We start from the raw sequence: 19,552 nt of genomic DNA, 5'->3' as shown, positions 1-19,552 counted from the left end.
TAGAAAGTAAAATGTCACATCTCTGACATGTTCTCTTTTTTCTCCTTAGAATCATTGCTTCTTAGCAATTGCACCAATCACAGATTTTGTAGATCTGCTGATACAGATTTTGTCTCTAAGAATTATGAATAACAAAAGACTTATTTCTGTTTTCATTATAAAAACAGAAATGTGTCAGCATAAGTTATGTTTGTAAAATAAAGCAATGTTTTTCTTCAAAAACTAGCCAGATAGAAGCTTTTCTGTCGCGACTTGTCAGTCATTATGCATATCAGAAGAACCTTACTGTAATAGGTTCAACTTCCTGTTCTCTGCTGAAGTCTCACCATGTGTGAGCAGCAGCTGGAAAAAAACAGTCCTTACACCACAGTAGGAAACCTAGCTGCTTTTCTTTGAGTTTTCTTTATTCAGCAGCAACTTCCAAACTGAGGAGCACAAATCATTCATCAGCTGGTCACCAATTACAACTAGTAAAATCCGATTCCAGCCAGCAACAGATTTCCAGTGCATCTCTGTTTTTTTGTTTACTGTTATGTGTTTTCCTCCTTGTCCATCTCTCTTGACCACCTAGACTTGAGAGAAATCAGCAATTTTGGAGCTTAACGCACTTAAACAGGGGATTAGCTCTGATGATAGGAAGGCAGCTTTGAGAAGCTGATCTAGGAAAGGGAGTGGTGAGCCTGATCCACTGCAAGGTTTTACAAAAACCACAACAGATAGATGAATACTCATGGTTGATGTGGGTTCCTGTTGCACCAGAATGTTAGCAGTTTTAGGCTTCTTTTAATAAGTAACTACAAGCCAGAGTTTATGTCAAATGCCTGTACAGTAGATAGGGGAATGATGCACAGACATTTTTTATGAAGGTTTATGTAATATATAAATTAAATCGAATATTTTCACTCAAACCCTAACCAGATTTAGATTTTGCATTATTTTCTTGGTTCTCTTATTGAAAATAATACAGGCAATTATTCTTTTTTATTTACATTTGTACAAAAAAATTGAAGTCCAAAATTTTTCATATCTTTGTTGGCTATAGCAATAATAAAATGCTTAATTGCTCACAGTTTGTCTCCACTAAAATCTCTGTAGCTCAGAAGGTCTTCTTGCTATCTCCCTAATCTTTTCTTCTGTCCATAAACTCTCTGACAAGTTGAAGTCGGGATTCTGGCTAGGCCAATCCAAACGTATTATTTCACTGCATTAGTAGTTTTAGCCTTTGCTGCCCCATGCAGCCCCATTTTCAATGTCTTTACTCTATGTGTGATTCCTAGTTTTCTTCAGTACATTGTAAAAATCTTGGGGGGGGGGGGGGGGGGTGTTGTGACTGCTACAATCAAAAGTTAAACTATTTATGGAAAGTTAACTATTCCATAAATAGTTAACTTTTTTTCAATGTGATCAACTAGATTCTAATGCATTATAATTTGAACAAGATTTAATTTGAATTAAGTTGGTTTCCAATGTGAAGACAAGTTACAAACCACTAATTAAACCCCATTTAATTATTGGTTGGGACAATAAACAGGGATATTTCCTAAGAGCAATTTTGGAGGTGTTGGCAAAATTACAGTGAAATGCAACGTAAACTGTGCAGAAATGTATCAGCGCAAAGTATAATTGGTAATTATTGTGTTTACATTTCATGGCTAATAGTCACATTCATAGTATTATTAATTATTACCACAATGTCCCTTATTATTCTTTTAATGTGTTCAAACTGTAGAACCAAAAATGACAAGTGGAAATGTGTATTTTAATGTTGTTTAGATATGAGTCTGGTTCAGTGTCACTGATCTAATCTCTGCTACAAAACCTTTACAATTTAAAAATTTTTAAGTCTCTAAATAAAAGGTTTTAATGAGTAACTCCACTTAATAGAATTCCTTATAAACATTGATTTTATCCAGTAGGTAGAAATAATTAATATCTGGTAAGTATCATAACTTAAACTTAACACTCAAAGCACCATGATTTTTATAGAGAAATACTAACTGTAAAGGCTGAACATTGAAGATGGTAAGAAATAAAAGCATACTTTCTTTTTTCTATCTACCATCAGCTCCTCTGCTCTCAGCTCTCACATTTCGAGTGGCTGTCAGTCACCCATTTAAAGCTTATGTTAATGAGAAGACTTTGAGAGGGGGAAATATAATTGAAATACTTCTTACCTTTGACAAAAAAAGCTTGAGTCTATCAAAGCAGAACTAGAATCAAGTATGGAGAAGCAGCATTCAGCTTCTAGGCACTACAAATCTGGAACAAACTTCTGGAAAATTGTTTAACAACTGAAACACTGAGTTCCTTTAAATCTAGACTTAAAACCTATCTGCTGAGAGTTGCTTTTAAACAATAGTAAATGAAACACTAACCAACATTTTGATGCGGAATGACAGCACTTGGCAAAATATAATGTTTCAATTGATGACTTTTTTTTGTCAACAGAAATGTGATATAATGTCCTTAATGATGTAAAGTACTTTGAATTGCATTGTTGCTAAAATGTGCTATACAAATAAACTTGATTAAAAGCAATGTAGCCAGTTTTGCTAGATTTGATTTACAAGGAATAATGAGGCTATTTATTGTGATTCAGCCCAAGTAATGAAATGTACAAACTGTGGTCTGATTTCTATTGTTAATATGTCTCATTCTATTGTGTCTCAGCAGTGAAAGTAAATAAAATGTGTTACATCCCTTTTGCTTAAAAGTGGACATATCATGCTCTTAAATCCTTCCTGTTCACATGTAAATCACTCACTTTATGGTCTATTTAAGATAGAACTTCTTTGGTGTGAATTCCTGGTTATTGCAGCTCCACAGACCCTCCTTTACCTCTGCTCTGAGGTTCTTTTTAGAGCAACTCGTTTTGCTGCTGTCTTTTGAGACATGCCTCGCCCCCCTCCAGGTAGCAGAACTTTCCACTCCACCCCGGTCGGCCATGTTTGTAGTTTAATAGCAGCGATGCAATTATCTACCGACAGAGAAACATTTTATTCCCAAGTGATTTTACTTTTTATAGATATATGTTTGAGTAAAATGGACATTGTTCTTTCATTCTATGAACTACTGACATGTCTCCAAAATTCCAAGCAAAAATGTAATATTTATTTGCAGAAAATGAGAAATGGTCAAAATAATGAAAAAGATGCAGTGCTTTCAGACCTCAAATAATGCAAAGAAAACAAGTTCATATTCATTTAGAAACAACAATACTAATGTTTCAACTCAGGAAGAGTTCAGAAATCAAATTGGTTTTCATGGTTATTCCACCATGAGTAACCATCATTTGATGGTTATTCATCAAATGACCAATGACCACTGACCATTGGTCATTTATTCAGTCCAATGACTGCATAAAAATGATGAAATTCAATAATTACACCCAAGTTATTAACAACTGTTTCATGTCTTTCTTTATTATTTTCTTCTCTGCAGTCTTTTGAAATGGATGGACAATTGAAGGACAGTGACTGTGGCTATATCCAGAATGCAGCAGCTGCCATTACTAGTGCATTGTCCAAATACCACAACAGCACCATCCTTCAAGCTGTAGTGGAGGCCAGGGTGGAGATGCAGGCTGAATGTCGAGCTGAAGGTGAGTCCAACTTTAATGGCAAAACTGATTTTTTCTTCATTCTGCTCTTTATCAAAGCCAGCAACTGGGTTGTGGAAGAGTATTCTGTATAAGCCACAGGTCCTGGGTGTTATAGAAATCAAAGATAAAATGATTCTTGGTGGAAGATTAATGGTGATGTGATATTTTGAAAATAGGAAAAAACATGGAAAAACAAAAAACTGTGAACCCAGTACTGTGATATGTACCAAACCATTAATAGAAACACTTACATGATTGTAATTAGAAGCTTAATGTGTGAATAGCTGCTTCATTGACTTACTGACAATTCAACAATAATTTCACTCTCTGGCTGCAACTCTACTGACTTCGCTGACAAAGGTAGCTTATTAACCACTGTGGTAGAATGACATTTTTCTTGTCAGTGTGAGGAGCTATCCACCAGCTCTCTGCATAGTGAAAAAGGTGATATTAGCTGTTTGTTTTCAATGGGCATATTAGGAAACATTTTTAAGAAACAGTATGTCGAAATTAGTAATCAGAAGAAGTAATGAAAGAGCTTTAAACATTGACTATACCTGTTGGTTAAAAATTACGTAACTTGGAGCATTTTAGATGTTGGAATTCTCTTTTGAATTCTGTGAGAAGTTGGAATCTGAATCACAAACGTTGCTTCTACTAAAGACTTTTATAAGTTCTTCCATAACACAGTCAACCGATAAAGTCTGATGAAATTTGACTCTTTCACTAGAAGAAATGTCACATGGCTTGTAACAATTCTTTTATTAAGCTAAACAGTTATGCTTGCTACTGTAAAATATGTTTTTGCTATACTAAACGGCAATAGAGGAAATTGTGCCTTTAAACAAAAATACACACTTGAATGCATTAATATTTTATGTTTTAAGTGTGCTGTTTTAGTTAAATTCTGAAATTAAGCTCTGTATTTTTTTCCTCTGATGAAAATAATGCATTTACACATATTTGAAACTTGAACAGACAACTTATTTATTTGATTTAAAAATGTTTTTTGTTTTTAAATGTTTTTTTTTTTTTTGTTTGACCAAAACATTAAGTTGTCTGACAACACTTTAATGACTCCAGTACTTTGAAATATTATGGTTTGGAGCATTCTGGGATTTTAGTTAAAAAATACACAGTGATTTGGTTCTTCTATGCTGCAACTGGTTAACAATTACAGTAGCTGCTAATAACCATAAATTCAGCATCTGCTCCTGAGCTTCTTAAAGGACTTTCATCATTTTTTAATCAAATTAGACTGCATTTGATCATCTCTTGATCAAAATCCCAAATACTTTGTAATTAAAACTGAACTGAAACAAAGATTAATATAAAGGTCACAGTTTGTGATTTTCAAACCTTTACTCTATTTGTAACCAAAAAGTTAAGGATGCGTTTTAGTTTTCTTAACAATATTGTTAAAATCTCATCTGCCTGCAAATAGCGTGTATTTTTATACCTCTACTAACACCCTTAATTGCATGTACACCGTGTTCCAAATTATTATGCAAATTGGATTTAAGTGTCATAAAGATACAATTTTTATTGTGCTATTAAATTTATAGATGGTATTGTGTGTCAGGGCTCTTTGAATCACTATAATTAATTTCAGAGAGCTGGTTGATTAGTTTGTCTGGTGAGCTCAATTAAAGGAAATCTACTTAAGAAGGATGTTCCACATTATTAAGCAGGCCACAGGTTTCAGGCAATATGGGAAAGAGAAAGAATCTCTGCTGACGAAAATCATCAGATAGTGTAGTGCCGTAAGACAAGATATGAAAACATTAGATATTTAACGAAAACTGAAGCGTTATTGTACTGTGAAGAGATTTGTGGCTGATTCAAAACAAAGATGGGTTTGTACAGATAAAGGCACAATGAGGAAAGTTTCTGTTAGACAAATTCATCAAATTAAGAGAGCAGCTGTTAAAATGCCCTTACAAAGCAGCAAACAGTTATTTGAAGCTGCTGGAGCCTCTGGAACCTCAAGGTGGAGGATCCTCCAGAGGCTTGAGGTGCATGAACCTACTATTGGGCCCCTAACCAGAGCTCACAAGCAGAAACAGTTGCAGTGGGCCCAGCCACACATGAAGATTCATTTTCAAACAGACTTGTTCACTGATGACTGGTGTGCAACTCTGGATGGTCCAGATGGAAGCAGCAGTGGATTGGTGGTGGATGGCCACCACATCCCAACACAGCTGTGACGTCAGCAAGCAGGTGGTGGAGTCAAGCTTTGGGCTGAAATCATGGGGAGAGAGAGAGAGAGCTGGTTGACCCCTTCAGAGTCCATGAAGGTGTGAAAATGACCTCAGCAAAGTATATGGACTTTCTGACTGATCACTTTCTTTCATGGTTCAAAAAGAAGAGCTGTACCTTCTGTAGCAAAATCATCTTCATGCATGACAATGCACCATGTCATGCTGCAAGGAATACCACTGTGTCATTGGCTGCTATGGGCATAAAAGAGGAGAAACTCATGGTGTGGTCACCATCCTCCTCTGACCTCAACCCTATTGAGAACCTTTGGAGTTTCCTCAAGCAGAAGATCTGAGGATGGAATGCAGCTCATATCAAAACAGCAGCTCTGGGAAGGTATTCTGACATTCTGCAGAGAAATTCAAGCAGAAACTTTCCACAAACTCACAAGTTCAATAGATGCAACAACTGTGCTGTGATATCAAAGAAGGGATCCTATGTTAACATGGAACTCGATCTGTTAAGATGTTTTTGATTGAAATAGCTTTTGATTTTAGTACATGTGGCCACTTAATGCTGCACATTCAAAGAATGACCGTTTGCAGTTCTTTATAATCCATAAAATGTTTAGAAAATCTGCTGTGCATAATAATTTGGAACAGTACATTTTGAGTTTTTTATTTTTGAAAATAATACTGCTTTCGTTCTTTGTTCAGTAAAATTTTATTTATACTGTAATAGTTCATGACTCGAAAATTATACTGACCATCCTTTGCATTGACCATTTAGGGAAATCTGAGAAAATATCACTTGCGTAATAATTTGGAACACAATGTAGATAAATGTGCAAAGCAACATTTTAAGTCAACTTCTAAATGTTTTGTATCATTCTTGTTCAGGTTATTTAGTCCCTGTGCTTGGAGTTGTCTTCAGCCTCCTTTGGGTCTTCTGCCTTGTTGTCTGTGTTTGGTGGACCCGTAAAAGAAAGAAAGAGCGAGAGAGAGCCGCCCTGTCCGAAGACACCACCGTTAACAACCAGCTGGAGCCCCTACGGAGCAATACCCCAAAGGACAACCGAGACAAAGACATTCAGTACGAATGCAAGAAATTAATAGGCCCCTCTGATAGGACGTGTGATGAGCCTGAGGAGGAGGAGCAGCAGCTGGAGGAAGACGAGGAGATGGTCTTGGGCTTGGGGGACAAGTGTTTGTCTCATAAGTGTCCCATAGTGGGAGCTCAGGACAGGAGCACCAACATAAAGGCAGAGGTGATGTGCACGACACGCAGCGGCCCAGTGAAGGCACCGCATCGGACGGCATACAGCCCCAAAGACAACCGATGTAAAAACCTGAATGCAGCCAAGTTTAGCGAGGACATTACAGACCTCTGTGTGTGAACAAATAACAAATTCAGAGTCACAGACTTTAAAACTTTTGCACCACAAATGAAGACTGCAGATGCTTTCATTTTCTATTGAGTTTATAATGCCTTATTGAAGTCTTTTATTTGCAGCTGGAGGCTTTTTTAAATCATGTAAGAAACTTAAAAAGTGGCATGAAAAAATCAAGTCCTTCAGGGATTCTGGAGTCCACAAGCTTCTCTTTTTGGTTCAAAACTTTACAGGGAAGCTGAAGCTTTCTGTTTTTATCATTAAGGTGAACATTTATGGCTGACTTCTGTTTACCTTCAGCCCAAACCCTGACATCTATAAAAAAGATTTACATTGTGTGCAAGTTGGCATATTAACCTGGCTGACTGATGCATACAATAGCTTTTTTCTCTATTTTTTAAATTTTTTATTTTTGTTGAAGCTTGCAATTTCTTGCATTTGCCCTTTTAAAATGAGAATTGTCTCTTATTTTTCTACGCAGTGATCTTTCAGTATTTCTTTTTTTAATTAAAGTGCCTTGAATTGCTAACTTCTCCCTTCTTTACAATAGAAGATTCTTAATACATATAAAGGGAAAGTAGCTATAATCACAAACTTCTCGCCTCTAATGCTTGTTTTATTGTGATGTACAGAACACTTGTAAATAGGACAGAAATTACTGTGTATATTTGATTTTAGTAAGTTAAGAGATTATTTGTATTACAGCAATAAGGCTTCCTGTATGTTTGGATTTGTATGTCATTCCGTTTATTAATGGCAGATTTTATTTGAATCATGTTCAGATTTTGTAAATTCTCAAACCTAATTATTAATACAGAATTGTTTAAAGATTATTTGTTCCTCTAATTAAAGTGCAAATGCTGCATTTGAAGAGTTAGCCCTGTGAATGGTTCGACAAACTACTTTTCATATTTAGTTTTGGCATATTTGAGCTTTCAAAATGATATATGCGTTTTTTCATCCCTTCCTGAATCCTTGTTCCCAAAAGTACATTTTGTTCTTTAAAACAAAACAGCAGTGAAGACATTGTATAGTTTGTTACTGTTCTATCACTGGTCCCAGTATTACTATATTCTTGCTATGATCTTAACACAAAAACCTAACCATGGCCAACATTAAAAAAAACTGATAAATGTCCTTGTTTAGTACAAGGTCTGGCTCTGAATTTCCTCATTTTGTCCTATGAGTCTAAAGTATTGTTTTTGAACAGCATAACAACCTGTAGGCCTTCTGATTGAAACAGTTCACTATTCATGACAGACGTCTTATGCTCAAGTTGCTCTTTAGCCGAATCCAGATCAAATCATGCATGTTGTGCTCCCGATTCTAAACACACTCTCAGAAGGCAAGTAATGTGAATTTTAGATACTTACCTATAAATGGCATTCACTTAGCAGACATAATGATGCACAACTGACTATGCACAGATCAGATATTGTTGGTAGAGCCTCCCCCATTACCCATTTCATGCTTTTGTGCATGTCTTCCAGTATCTTAAAATAGATGCAACAGGAAATGCACAATTGAAAAGGCTTCAATCCCCACAGCTAAGAAAAGTGGAGGCAGCATCATGATGTGGGGATAGTGTGAAGTAGGGAGAAGAAAGCAAGTCAGGACTGATGAGAAGATAGATCAGCATGTTAACTCGTGTGGACTTAGGCTACATTGTTCTGCTGCATGTTGTCTTTTTAGACAACTGAAATTGACTCAAAACTGTTACATGTACCAGCAAAAGTTGGCTCTTACATGCATCTGATTTCTATTTTCAGTTCACACTTCATGGGTCACAGCCGGCAGTCTCTCTTTAGCCTCCTCATGTTCCAGGTTCAGATCTACAGTTTTACAGTCTGTTGACAGTGTAATCACTATAGAGTGTTAGGGTGCCTGATAGTAAAGTGGCCTTTAGCAACATCCTCACTGCAGGCTTTATGGTAGGAATGGGAAAGTTCATACTGTAGGCATGAGATTCTTCTCATCATTTTGTTTCCCTGTGTTATGTTTTCCTGGTTTTATGAAGGGAACAAGTTGTATAATCGTTGATCACTCTTTTGAGTGTTTACGGGGTAACATCAAATATTGTCAATATTTGTGTATGAAAATTGATTTTAAAAAAAACAAACATTTTTGTTAATGATGATGAAAGAGAACCTACACTCAATTTCTGACTGTAAAATGTACTATGTGTTAGCCCTGGAAGAGAAACTGAATGTGCAGAATTTTTTAATGATTTTGTACAAAATTTTGAAAAACTTGGTTTGTTGGTTGACTTTTTTTCCAGAAAAATCCTATTATTTATTAAAGTATTTTATACCAAAAATGATTTTGTTGAGTCTTTATTGATGACTCATCATTTCCTCTCGTGGATAATGTTGCTGTGTATTTGATACTTTTATAAATACAAATTTAAGGGCGTGGCGTGGTGGCGTAGGGGTTAGCGCGACCCGTATTTGGAGGCCTTGAGTCCGGGAGTCGAACCCGCGACGGGTTCGTCTCCCGGACCCGACGACATTTGCCGCATGTCTTCCCCCCTCTCCTTCCCCGTTTCCTGTCAGCCTACTGTGATATAAGGGACACTAGAGCCTACAAAAAGACCCCCTGGAGGGGTAAAAAAAAATAATAATACAAATTTAAAAACTTATAGCACTATTAAATAGAATAAGAGAAAAAGACAAAAGCTTTAACCATTTTATTTTTATCACATGTTTTTTTAGCTATTGAAGATCTGAAGATGTAAAAGGCATTATAAATAAAATCTTTTATTATTATTACTACTGCTACTATTATTATAGTTTATTTTATTTTGTGTTTATCCATTCCAGAATTCACATTTTTATCAAAAAAGTTAGAATGTTAAAATCTTATCTGTCAGTGGCATTCGCTTAGCAGACATAATCAGTTATTACAAAACTATGTATACCAACCATGGCCAACATTAAGTCTCCAGAAACAAACAGCCCTACTGATTCTACTTTTGCCCAATCAGAGTTTTAAGACTCAATAAAAGGCATGTGCTGTGCTGAGAAGGTAATAATGAAGATTGCTTTCAGTTGCCTTCAGGTTTATTGAGTAAGGAAAATCATTGTTTGTGATCTTGTCCAGTAGGACATTTACATATGCAACTATTAATCCCTTGTCTCTTCTAGTGCCAAGCCAATGAGGTGAGTTATTTGTGTGACTCTATCTGCCCTTATAATGACACTGTGGGAAATGATTAACAATAGACAGCCCTGCATAAAAAGCCTCCAGCAGCTGTGATGGATATCCTTAATGCTCGGTGGGACATTATGTGCCATGCTGGGAGTTCATTAGCCCAACAGTTGTTTTGAGAAGAGTTGGAAATGTGCTAGGAATCCTGGATGGTGCAGTGTTTGGGTCACATGCACATACAGTGCACCACACTCACTGACCTACTTGGAGAGAAGTACAATGAAGGTGTGTGAGTGGTGGTGGCAAAGCGAGAGAGAGGAAGCAGTGATGGTATTAGGATCACATGTCGCCCCACAATACAGCCTGTAAACTGATCCAGAGATGCAGACCAAAATCTATTTAAATCCATTTTGAGACTTTAAACCCAACTAGCACTTCCTGGTCCTAATATTTCTCTTCTGTATTTTACTAGTTTTACTAAGAAGTTTAGAGAGAAAATTAAATAAATTCCAAATCATAACTCTACATGGTTTTTGTATTCAAGTCTAACTATTTTTAACCTGTAACCTATAGTACATGCCATTCCATGAAGCAGCAGACAAGACTCACACTAAATGCAGAGGATCAATGGGAACATTTCACTGTATAAAGACAAAACTGAGATTATGATGCCATTTTAATCTGAGCAGCAACAGATGCTACAGCACTTTGCAAAAAAAAAAAAATCACACCCCTTGAAAACCTTTACACATTTGATCAAGCTTTAAACACAGACTTTGCTGTATTTTATTGAAAAGGGATCTGACATCTGACAACCTTTGCAGTCTTAGTGGGTCGCTCAGGAAGAACGCAGAAAGGCAGTTTTGCTGATGAGTGAGAAAACAATCTGGCGTCTGCTTCAGTGGTTCTGCTTCTCATTATGCTCCTCCTCATTGACGTTGATGAACTTCAGCAGGGAATTACCTGCTGACCATGGTGTGTAGTGGAGGAACTTAAAAGACACACACACATACTGTATATCCCTATACACATATCTGTGGATATGACACATCAGCACTGGTCCCACCCCATGCATGTGTCAGGGATTCACAGGTGTCTGTATTTTATTTAGTTTCTTTTGTGTTTGTGTTCAGTAAGTCTTGCCATTGTCAGCTTGTTTCCCAGTGTTCAATATTGTTAGAATGGTGTTGCCATATTTGTTTATTTCTTTCTGTTTAGTTTCTTAGTGTATTCTTATGTTGTGTTTCTTTTACATTTGACATTGTTTTCCTGTTTACAAAGGGCTTGTTTTCAGCTCCCTTTGTTTCCTTGGTTTCTCCCAGCTGCAACTGGACCACATTTGCTCTGAATAGTTTATCTTATTCCATTTTCCATACCTCCCTCTATATTTATTGTTCTTATTTTTCACTGTTCTTCGCTGGATTCCTCTATGTCTGTGCCTGCACCTCACTGCATTTCACCTGTAGTTGTTTATTATCATTAAAATACTCTGTTTTACTGCAGCAGTTCATGACAGTATGAAACTGTTTCAGAACTGCAGCGCTCCTTCAGTGACAGACTTTGCAAAGGCACCTTGGCACAATCTCAGGTGCAAAGCTCCAACAATGTTTTGCATAATATTAGGTGCACAAAGATGCGTTATCATAGGTCCTTCCTCTCAGCAGTTGTTGGAATAGCCAGCACTACTCCCAACAAACTCCCAACAACTTACATCCCTGCTATTATTTGCAAAGTTTTTTCAAAATTTTGAGTAGTCTGTTTTTGTTAGAACACATATTATGCATTTTTTATATTTTCTTTTTAACTATAACGTTTAATAGAAACAGAAACTCTAGAGTATTATCCTACTTAGTGCACATTCCTTTGAATCTGCATATGCTGTTTTCAATAACTACAGATTTTTCTTATGTTGTAAACTAGATTTAGTTTACAGTCTTGTGTTTATATTTTGTTCTATTTTATCTTAGCATGAAATTGCATGCTTTCATTTGCTTTTTACTTTGATGCTAGCACATGTGGATTTCACTGCTGTGATACAAAAAAGGATATTTCTATTCTACTCCAATATAATCTAATGTATTTACTCTTAAACCATGTGACCAGATCACAACTTCTCTGAAAGTCAACTTTATTCAGTTCAGAACACATGGGATGATGAACATCCCACACACTTTTCAGTCGCAGGTGAATAGGTGCCGTGAAAAATATTCTTCAATAAATTAGGCAGTGTATTTGAGTTCATGTTTGATGGTGAGGTACATGATCAAGTCAAATTTATTTGTAGAGCATATTTTAGCAATAAGGCAGTTCACAGTTCTTTACATTATAAAAATATCACAGAGTCACCAACTATGAAGCAAACAATAAACATCACATTTTGTGAAATGCCACCATCAGAATCATCAAATCACACCACAAATTAGATTAATCTTCTGGGAAAGCATTTAATCAGCACCATTCCAACAAATTTCAGTTATCAAGTTTTCAGTTATTTCAGTTATTGTTGCCGAGATGGATAATTGCTTTATAATGCTTGGTTGAAACTAGCTAAATTGAGTAATGAGTAATGATTGCACCATTACTGAGTTGATATTTGTCTTCTTGGATAATTTATATCACCAACACTGGTCATCTCTTTTGTGATACAATGCAAGCCTTGTTTTATGTTTAACTAATTGTAGTCTCCTTATTCTATTAAGACAGATGGCTCAGCATGCCATCTACTGAGAGGACTGACTGTCCATAGTGAATATGTTCAGTAAAAGCTGATTGGTCAGGCTTTGAATTGGTTGGCTGAAATGTATTGTGCTTTAAAATCCCATAGCAACTGAAGTTAAAACACATTTGAGATTAAAGAACATATACTGTAGTTCCCACAAGTGATCATCTTGGTAGGCAAGTGCAGCATAAACAGTGGATGAATCATGGCTTTGACACCAACAAAAACAAAAAGTATATTGTCCCTCTTGACGAATATCTAAGAGAGATATAGATCAACAAAATCGCTGTTGTCGGTATCAACCCATATGAGACAGATAATGAAAGCATGCTACACAATGTGGACAAGCTGCTTCCAATTTCCTATTGTGACATACAGTAGTTCTAGTGAACACAGAGAGCGTCTACACCTTGGAGGAGCTTCACGGCCTGAAGTCCATGGATGCAAACAATCAGTTTTTCAACGGCTTTGTAAAGTAGATCTAAATTATTCATAAGAATAACGAGGTTGTGGTGACTGACAGAGTAAGTACACGTAGTAACATACACAGACTACATGAGTCAGTTATCAAACCTGGACTTAAAATATGCTGGCAGACAGCAAAGGAAGGTCAGTTGTATTACTACTGATCCCACCCACCCAGTTCGCAAATTGTTTGTACCGCTGCCATCTGGTAAACAGTACAGGCACTTAAAAAGCACAACTAGGAAGGAAAAACTTTTTCTCAAGAGATGTAAAATCCATCTGTCCACCTTCCATCCCCTCTGACCGTCTGCAGACACACACACCCATTGTGACTGATTGAGATTATTTATTTATTATTAAGGTTTACACTACAATTTTGTTATGTTCTCAAAACAATGACAAATTAAAGCCACAAGCTTTAATTAAAGAGGAAAAATTAAAGTAGCAAATGTTAATTTGGGCTCATGTTGATAACATTGGCTCAGTACCTCTACCTCAGTCCTGTTGTAGACGCTGTCATGTCATTAACTCCATGATACGTAATGTAGGGGGCGCACTGGAGTCAAATTCCAATATCGGCCTCTTTAGAGGTTAACAAAGGTTGTTTATTTTCAGTTTGGTGCAAGTCAGATGATGCACGTGTAATTTGGAGCCAACAATATGCAAATGGTGAGGGATAGACCTTTGCAGCTAAGCGATGCAGTAATGGCAAGATTTCTTAATTTAACATGTCCTTTTGGAGGCCTTAACATGTTCAAAAACTCATCAAACCAAAATTTGTCCCCTGCGTGAAATTTTTGGGTTCCAATGGAATCAAAAGTGGTCATGGTCAAAATGCTCTATGGCAACCCCCAGTGGTGGGATGTAATGAAGTACTTCATTAATGTACACTTAGGTAAATTTTTCGTGTATCTGTACTTAACTGAAGTAGATTTAATCATAGGTAAATTACTGATGAAGTGGTTTATTGTTAAAGACTGTGGTTCCAAAGACAACAACTTCTGTCATTTAAAAAAGAAATTAAGTCTTGTCTTTAATTGTCTGAGTTGGTATTTTCCCTCCAATATTACAGAATTATAAAAACCACAAAGTCTCTCAGTTCCTCAAACTGAAATTTACTCATAATCACAAGGACCAGATCTGAAACTCCATATTTCTGCATTTGAACTGTAACTCTTTTGTTTTTCTACTTTTTCTAAATACTGTTGCATTGTTGTTGTTGGGGGTTTTTTATTAGGTTTTTTGTTCTAATTTTGAAGCATTTTGTGATTTTTATTTGTGAAAAGGTATTTACAAACACAATTTACTTACTGATGGAAATTTAACAGCAGACATTTACTGGGCTAATTCTCACCAGGAATCTGACAGAGTCGTTGTTGACATTCCAATACAATGTAAAGAGTATCCTCATACACTAGCTCAGTCAAAGGTGAAGAAATAAAGGCACAGAGTGCTCAGTACAGTGACCACACCTCAGCCAGCCTGATAGCAGTAAGCCCTCTGACTCCTCCCAAGGTTAGGGCCACGTCCACATGTTCAAACGGAGATGAAAAGGCTCCTGGTAGGAAGATTTGCTGGTGCCAATAGCAACCGCCTGCCAAGGGAGCCTTTCTTAACACATTCCTCCAGATGTTACCAATACCAAACCTTCACCCTCCCTAGAGACAAGGAGTAGCCTCACTTTGAGTACTTACTTCAAAGCGTAGAGAAAGACACAAAACAATGAGCATTTCCAGGAAAGACTGCTTTGAGTTTGTGTGTGCTTATGCATGCTACATATAAAGAACCAAAAACACTTTCACACCATAAAGGAGGCCTTTTATTGGAAGTGATGACATTTTCCTAGTCCTCACTTTTTTGTCTATCTTTAAAATTCTACTGAGTTCTGCTCATTAAGTTTGTACGTTTGATATGAATTGATGTTTGATTAACGGTGGGGTTAGGCATATGTTAATATGGGTTAGGGTTAGAGTGTTAGCATTGGGCATAAATGCAGTTACCAAAATCAATTATTTAGCAAACCAAACATTTTGATATAACTGTCAAAGTTGCTATTTGAAAGAACCCAAAATCTAAGTCATATTTGTTCATTTTTACTTTGCTCTGCATGATTATAACCACTCATATTTTAGTTATCTTTTTGGGGAATCTTCAACATAAGAAAGTGACAAACTGTGTCCAAAACTTTAACCATTAATGGATTCTGTTTTGTTATCCTTGTTCTATGAAGATCGAGTTTAAGCATCTGAATGTGAGCGTTCACCACTCAGCACATTCCCTCATATGGCAGCCTCTTAATGGCCAGAACAGCTGCTAACGTTTTCTGAATTTCATAATATTCCAGGTAACCACCGACTCCAAAAAGCAGAAATTCTACTATTGAAATCCAGTTATGTACACATCTTCAACATCTTTGACTGACAATATGGACAGACATGTTATCTTCCACTTCCCCCAGGAAACCAAATGTCTCTAGCTGCATATGTCCTGACGGCTCTCCTTTGCTCAGTCTTCTCATCAAGAAAATTTGATCCTTTGCGTTGAGAGAAGAGCTGACTAGATCCATGATTTGCAATGTGGAAAATATGCAAAGAGAGGCTCTGAAAAGAATAGTCCTGGTCTCAAAAAAAAAGTAGGGCAGATAAGGGAGGAAAAAGAAAAGAAAAGCATCCAGGAGTAGGAAGAGAAAAACATTACTTCTAGAGACTCTGGTCAGGCTCGACCAGGAGGCATGGAGAACTCATGAAGTACCTTGTCAGGGGTGAACCGTGTGACTGGAGGATCCTCTGAAGTCTGGTTGACAAGACATTGGAACCCATGGATTAAACTTAGAGAGTAGTCCTGGGGCCAATGGAAGGATTTTAAAGGCTCTACGTTGAAGATAGTAAGAAATAAAGGTATACTTTCTTTTTTTTACTGTCAGCTGCTCTGCAGTAGACCCTCTGCTCTCGGCTTTCACCGAACTGTCAGCTAGTGCCAACGCTCAGCACCTCCCGCCCATTTCAAACTCTTATTAATGTAAGAAAAGTTTAGCCCTTTAAGAGTTAAAGGCCTAAATATAATTGAGATACAGTATCTGCTACCTTTATGCTAGTTTTGATTTAAGGCATAACAATCCAGTTTATTATGATTCAGCCTAAGTAATGAAATGACTTCTGTGGTCTGATTTTTGTTAATGTATTTTTTCCTATTGAGAAGTGAAGGTAAATAAAATGTGTTACATGTCTTTTGCTTTAAGTATTTACATATTGGAAGGCTTGTTGTTTTGCTGCAGAGCCACAGCAACAACTAACGCCTCACCTCAGAGGCTCTAACAGAGCCTGTGCCATTCAGCGCTGCTGTTGCCCCTCTTACACTTTGGACTGAACCATTGTTCTAACAATGGTCGGGGGATGGGGGGACTTAAAAATTCATCCTTAATTTTTTCTTAGATGAAAGGCGGATTTATTTCGTTCTTTGTTTCTTTTGCCTTTTTATGTTGATATTGTTTAAATACAAAGGTTTACTTCAAGAATTTTTGGGGGGACGAGTCTAGAATTTTCCAAGATTGGGGAAATCCGGACCCCCCACCCCCACCCCTGGCCCCTGTGACTCCCTCGGGATTTACGTCCATGTATGTTCCTGTCCTGCACAGATCAAACCAACTGCATTGACACATAGTATGTCTCAATTAGCCATTAGCTTCTAACATGGTAAGTTTTCCCACATGCCCATGATGATGAGAGTTATTTCCACTACAAATAAAGTAATTGATGACAATTTACTTGAATCTCCTTTCCAAAAATATGAACTAGCTAGGTAAAAATTCCACAGTTTGAAAAAGTGAAAAAAGAGTGTAATATTGTTCCTTTAACCAATATCAGTTGGGGCCTCACTCAACTGTGCCCCAGCTGGGCAGAGCCACAGTTTTGGCACTACTCCATGCTCCAAAACCATTGTCAGTCTCTCTCCAGCATCTCATTTACAGGACTTTGAACTGTAGGAAAGGTATAAGGGAAAAAGCATCAGTTTGGAAACCTTAGTTTCTATAAATATAATATGCAGTTTTATTTTAAAACTGGTTCAATATCAGTTGACCAAGTTTTAAAATAAAGTTTAATATAGCAGTATTTGTGATCTAAAATGACTAAAATGTGCTGATTGCAAACATCTAAAAGAGAAAGAAAAGCAGCTATGAAACATTTAAACTAATTTATTTAAATATACAAAGTGCTTCATGCAATATCTAAAAAAATATATAATTCTCTTAGTCTCCTGTCCTGACATGTTTCCCAGCCTACATGTGTTACACTTTTTCAAGTAGCAACAGTGAACAGTTGAGTTATTTAATGGTGTTCTGAGATCTACAGACTGATGCAGCATGACTTTCATACACTTACACCACCCAAGGCTACACATTGTGAAGACAAGCCTCAACTCAGAAAGGAAAGTTGTGACTCTTAAGATTACCGAGCTATTCATCACGACTAATGGACTGGATCACTTTCAAATCAGTGTTGTGCGTCCTGCAAATAGCTTGAGTCTTGTCCTCAGACAAGGCGAAACTAAATCTAGGATTACTAAAATATATCATATGCTTTTATATAGGTCCATGTGCTATAGAGTCTAAATATGTCATCTGATGTGGAGAAGTGTAATTACAGAACAAAAACAGCCTGAAGGTGAAGTTCAGTGAGGGTAAAACCATACAACTGGTAGATTTCTGAACTAACACGTATAGACAACTGGATCTGAACGCCTTGAACTCCTTTTTGTTCCTTGTCACTTCTTTTCTGTCTCCAACCCAAGTTTAACATTATGCTATAATACACAAGGTTACCCAAATACAAATTATTTAACAAATCATAAAATTAGGCTGGGAAGAAATAACCAATACAAAAAGTAAAAGACATTTTTTTCAGCTGGATTTTTGCATTTTGTGTCCCTTGACAGAGACACAAACAGAAGATGGTAGTGACAAGCAGACAAAAAATACCGTTCATAATATGTTTAGTTTATGATGTTCCAACATGCACAATTGTGGTCAACATAAACATTTGACTCGTCATGCAGCTGTACAAGATGTGCATCATCAGGTAGTATCAGCCAGTGTTTGGCAAAAAAATCAGATTCAACTGATGCTGAAGAAATCTGGGAGAATGTTCTGTTTTTTGTTCTTTTACTTCTGGATTTCTATCTAAGCGGTCTTTTGTCAATGTTTGTTGTCAATATACCTAATGACAGTTAATGTGAAGCATTCCTCTTTATTTCTCTTTATTTCTATTCCATTAAGATTTGTTCTTATAAAGTATTGAATATAGTTTAATTAATGCAGATTTATTTCCTTGGACATTTTTTTTTCATTTTGAACCCTGGAAAATTACAATTGATAGACTACAAGAATTCATTTAAGAGAAAAACTGACTCTCATATTTCAATTTAAAAGGTTTTTCCTCATTTAAATGTTAAAAAAGGTCAACCCAGGAGTGACATGAAGAAATTAGATTAACAAAGTCACCATAAACTATAACTCTCTGACTGCATGAGAAACAACTTGTCTGACTTTTGTTTCACTTCTGCCTCTCATTTTAAATAATCATTTCTAACTCCAGTGAAATGTTAACGCTTTCTCCAAATTGATTCAGGTGGGATAAATCATCGTACTCACCATAAAAGAGAGAAGTCTACCTATTTTTCAGCACAAGGGTTTAGAACTGGATACAGCGACAAGCAAAGTTAAAGAATAAAATTTATGTGGCTCAAGACACATTTTTCCTGGTTCCATCTAAACTGTGTGGGCAAGACAGGAAGTTGGACCAGAGTTAAAAAATTTATCCTTTTATCTTTTGTCTGAAACAAAGAGAGTACCATATGCTTCTTTATAGACATCCAGCTGAGGGCTAGGCACAAAGTCAAAGAAGGAAAAGCACACAAACATCACTCTATGGCTCAAGAGTACCATTTGTGTGGTATCAAAATTACTTTGCACTTTTTTCAGTTCAAGACATATTAATGTATGCTGTCTCATCTGAATTAACTGTAGCGTTTCTGG

General features: G+C 36.6%; 1 protein-coding gene across 4 annotated transcripts in view; it reads left to right on the top strand.

Annotated features, from left to right (window-relative positions):
* LOC116709637 (protein jagged-2-like) overlaps positions 1-8,400 on the top strand; it is an 81,620-nt gene extending 73,220 nt beyond the window's left edge. For all 4 annotated transcript variants that reach the window (XM_032548283.1, XM_032548282.1, XM_032548281.1 and 1 more), the window contains 2 exons: positions 3,442-3,601; positions 6,700-8,400. In XM_032548283.1, coding sequence (XP_032404174.1) covers positions 3,442-3,601; positions 6,700-7,196 — 657 coding nt within the window. In that variant the 3' untranslated portion in view covers positions 7,197-8,400. The remainder of the gene's footprint in view (positions 1-3,441; positions 3,602-6,699) is intronic.
* Positions 8,401-19,552: the final 11,152 nt, after the last annotated feature.

The sequence above is a fragment of the Xiphophorus hellerii genome, chromosome 19, assembly GCF_003331165.1.
Source record: "Xiphophorus hellerii strain 12219 chromosome 19, Xiphophorus_hellerii-4.1, whole genome shotgun sequence".
In the NCBI taxonomy this organism is placed as follows: Eukaryota; Metazoa; Chordata; class Actinopteri; order Cyprinodontiformes; family Poeciliidae; genus Xiphophorus; species Xiphophorus hellerii.
Note: the sequence above shows the minus strand (reverse complement) of the source record. Positions and strands in the feature narration are given on the sequence as shown.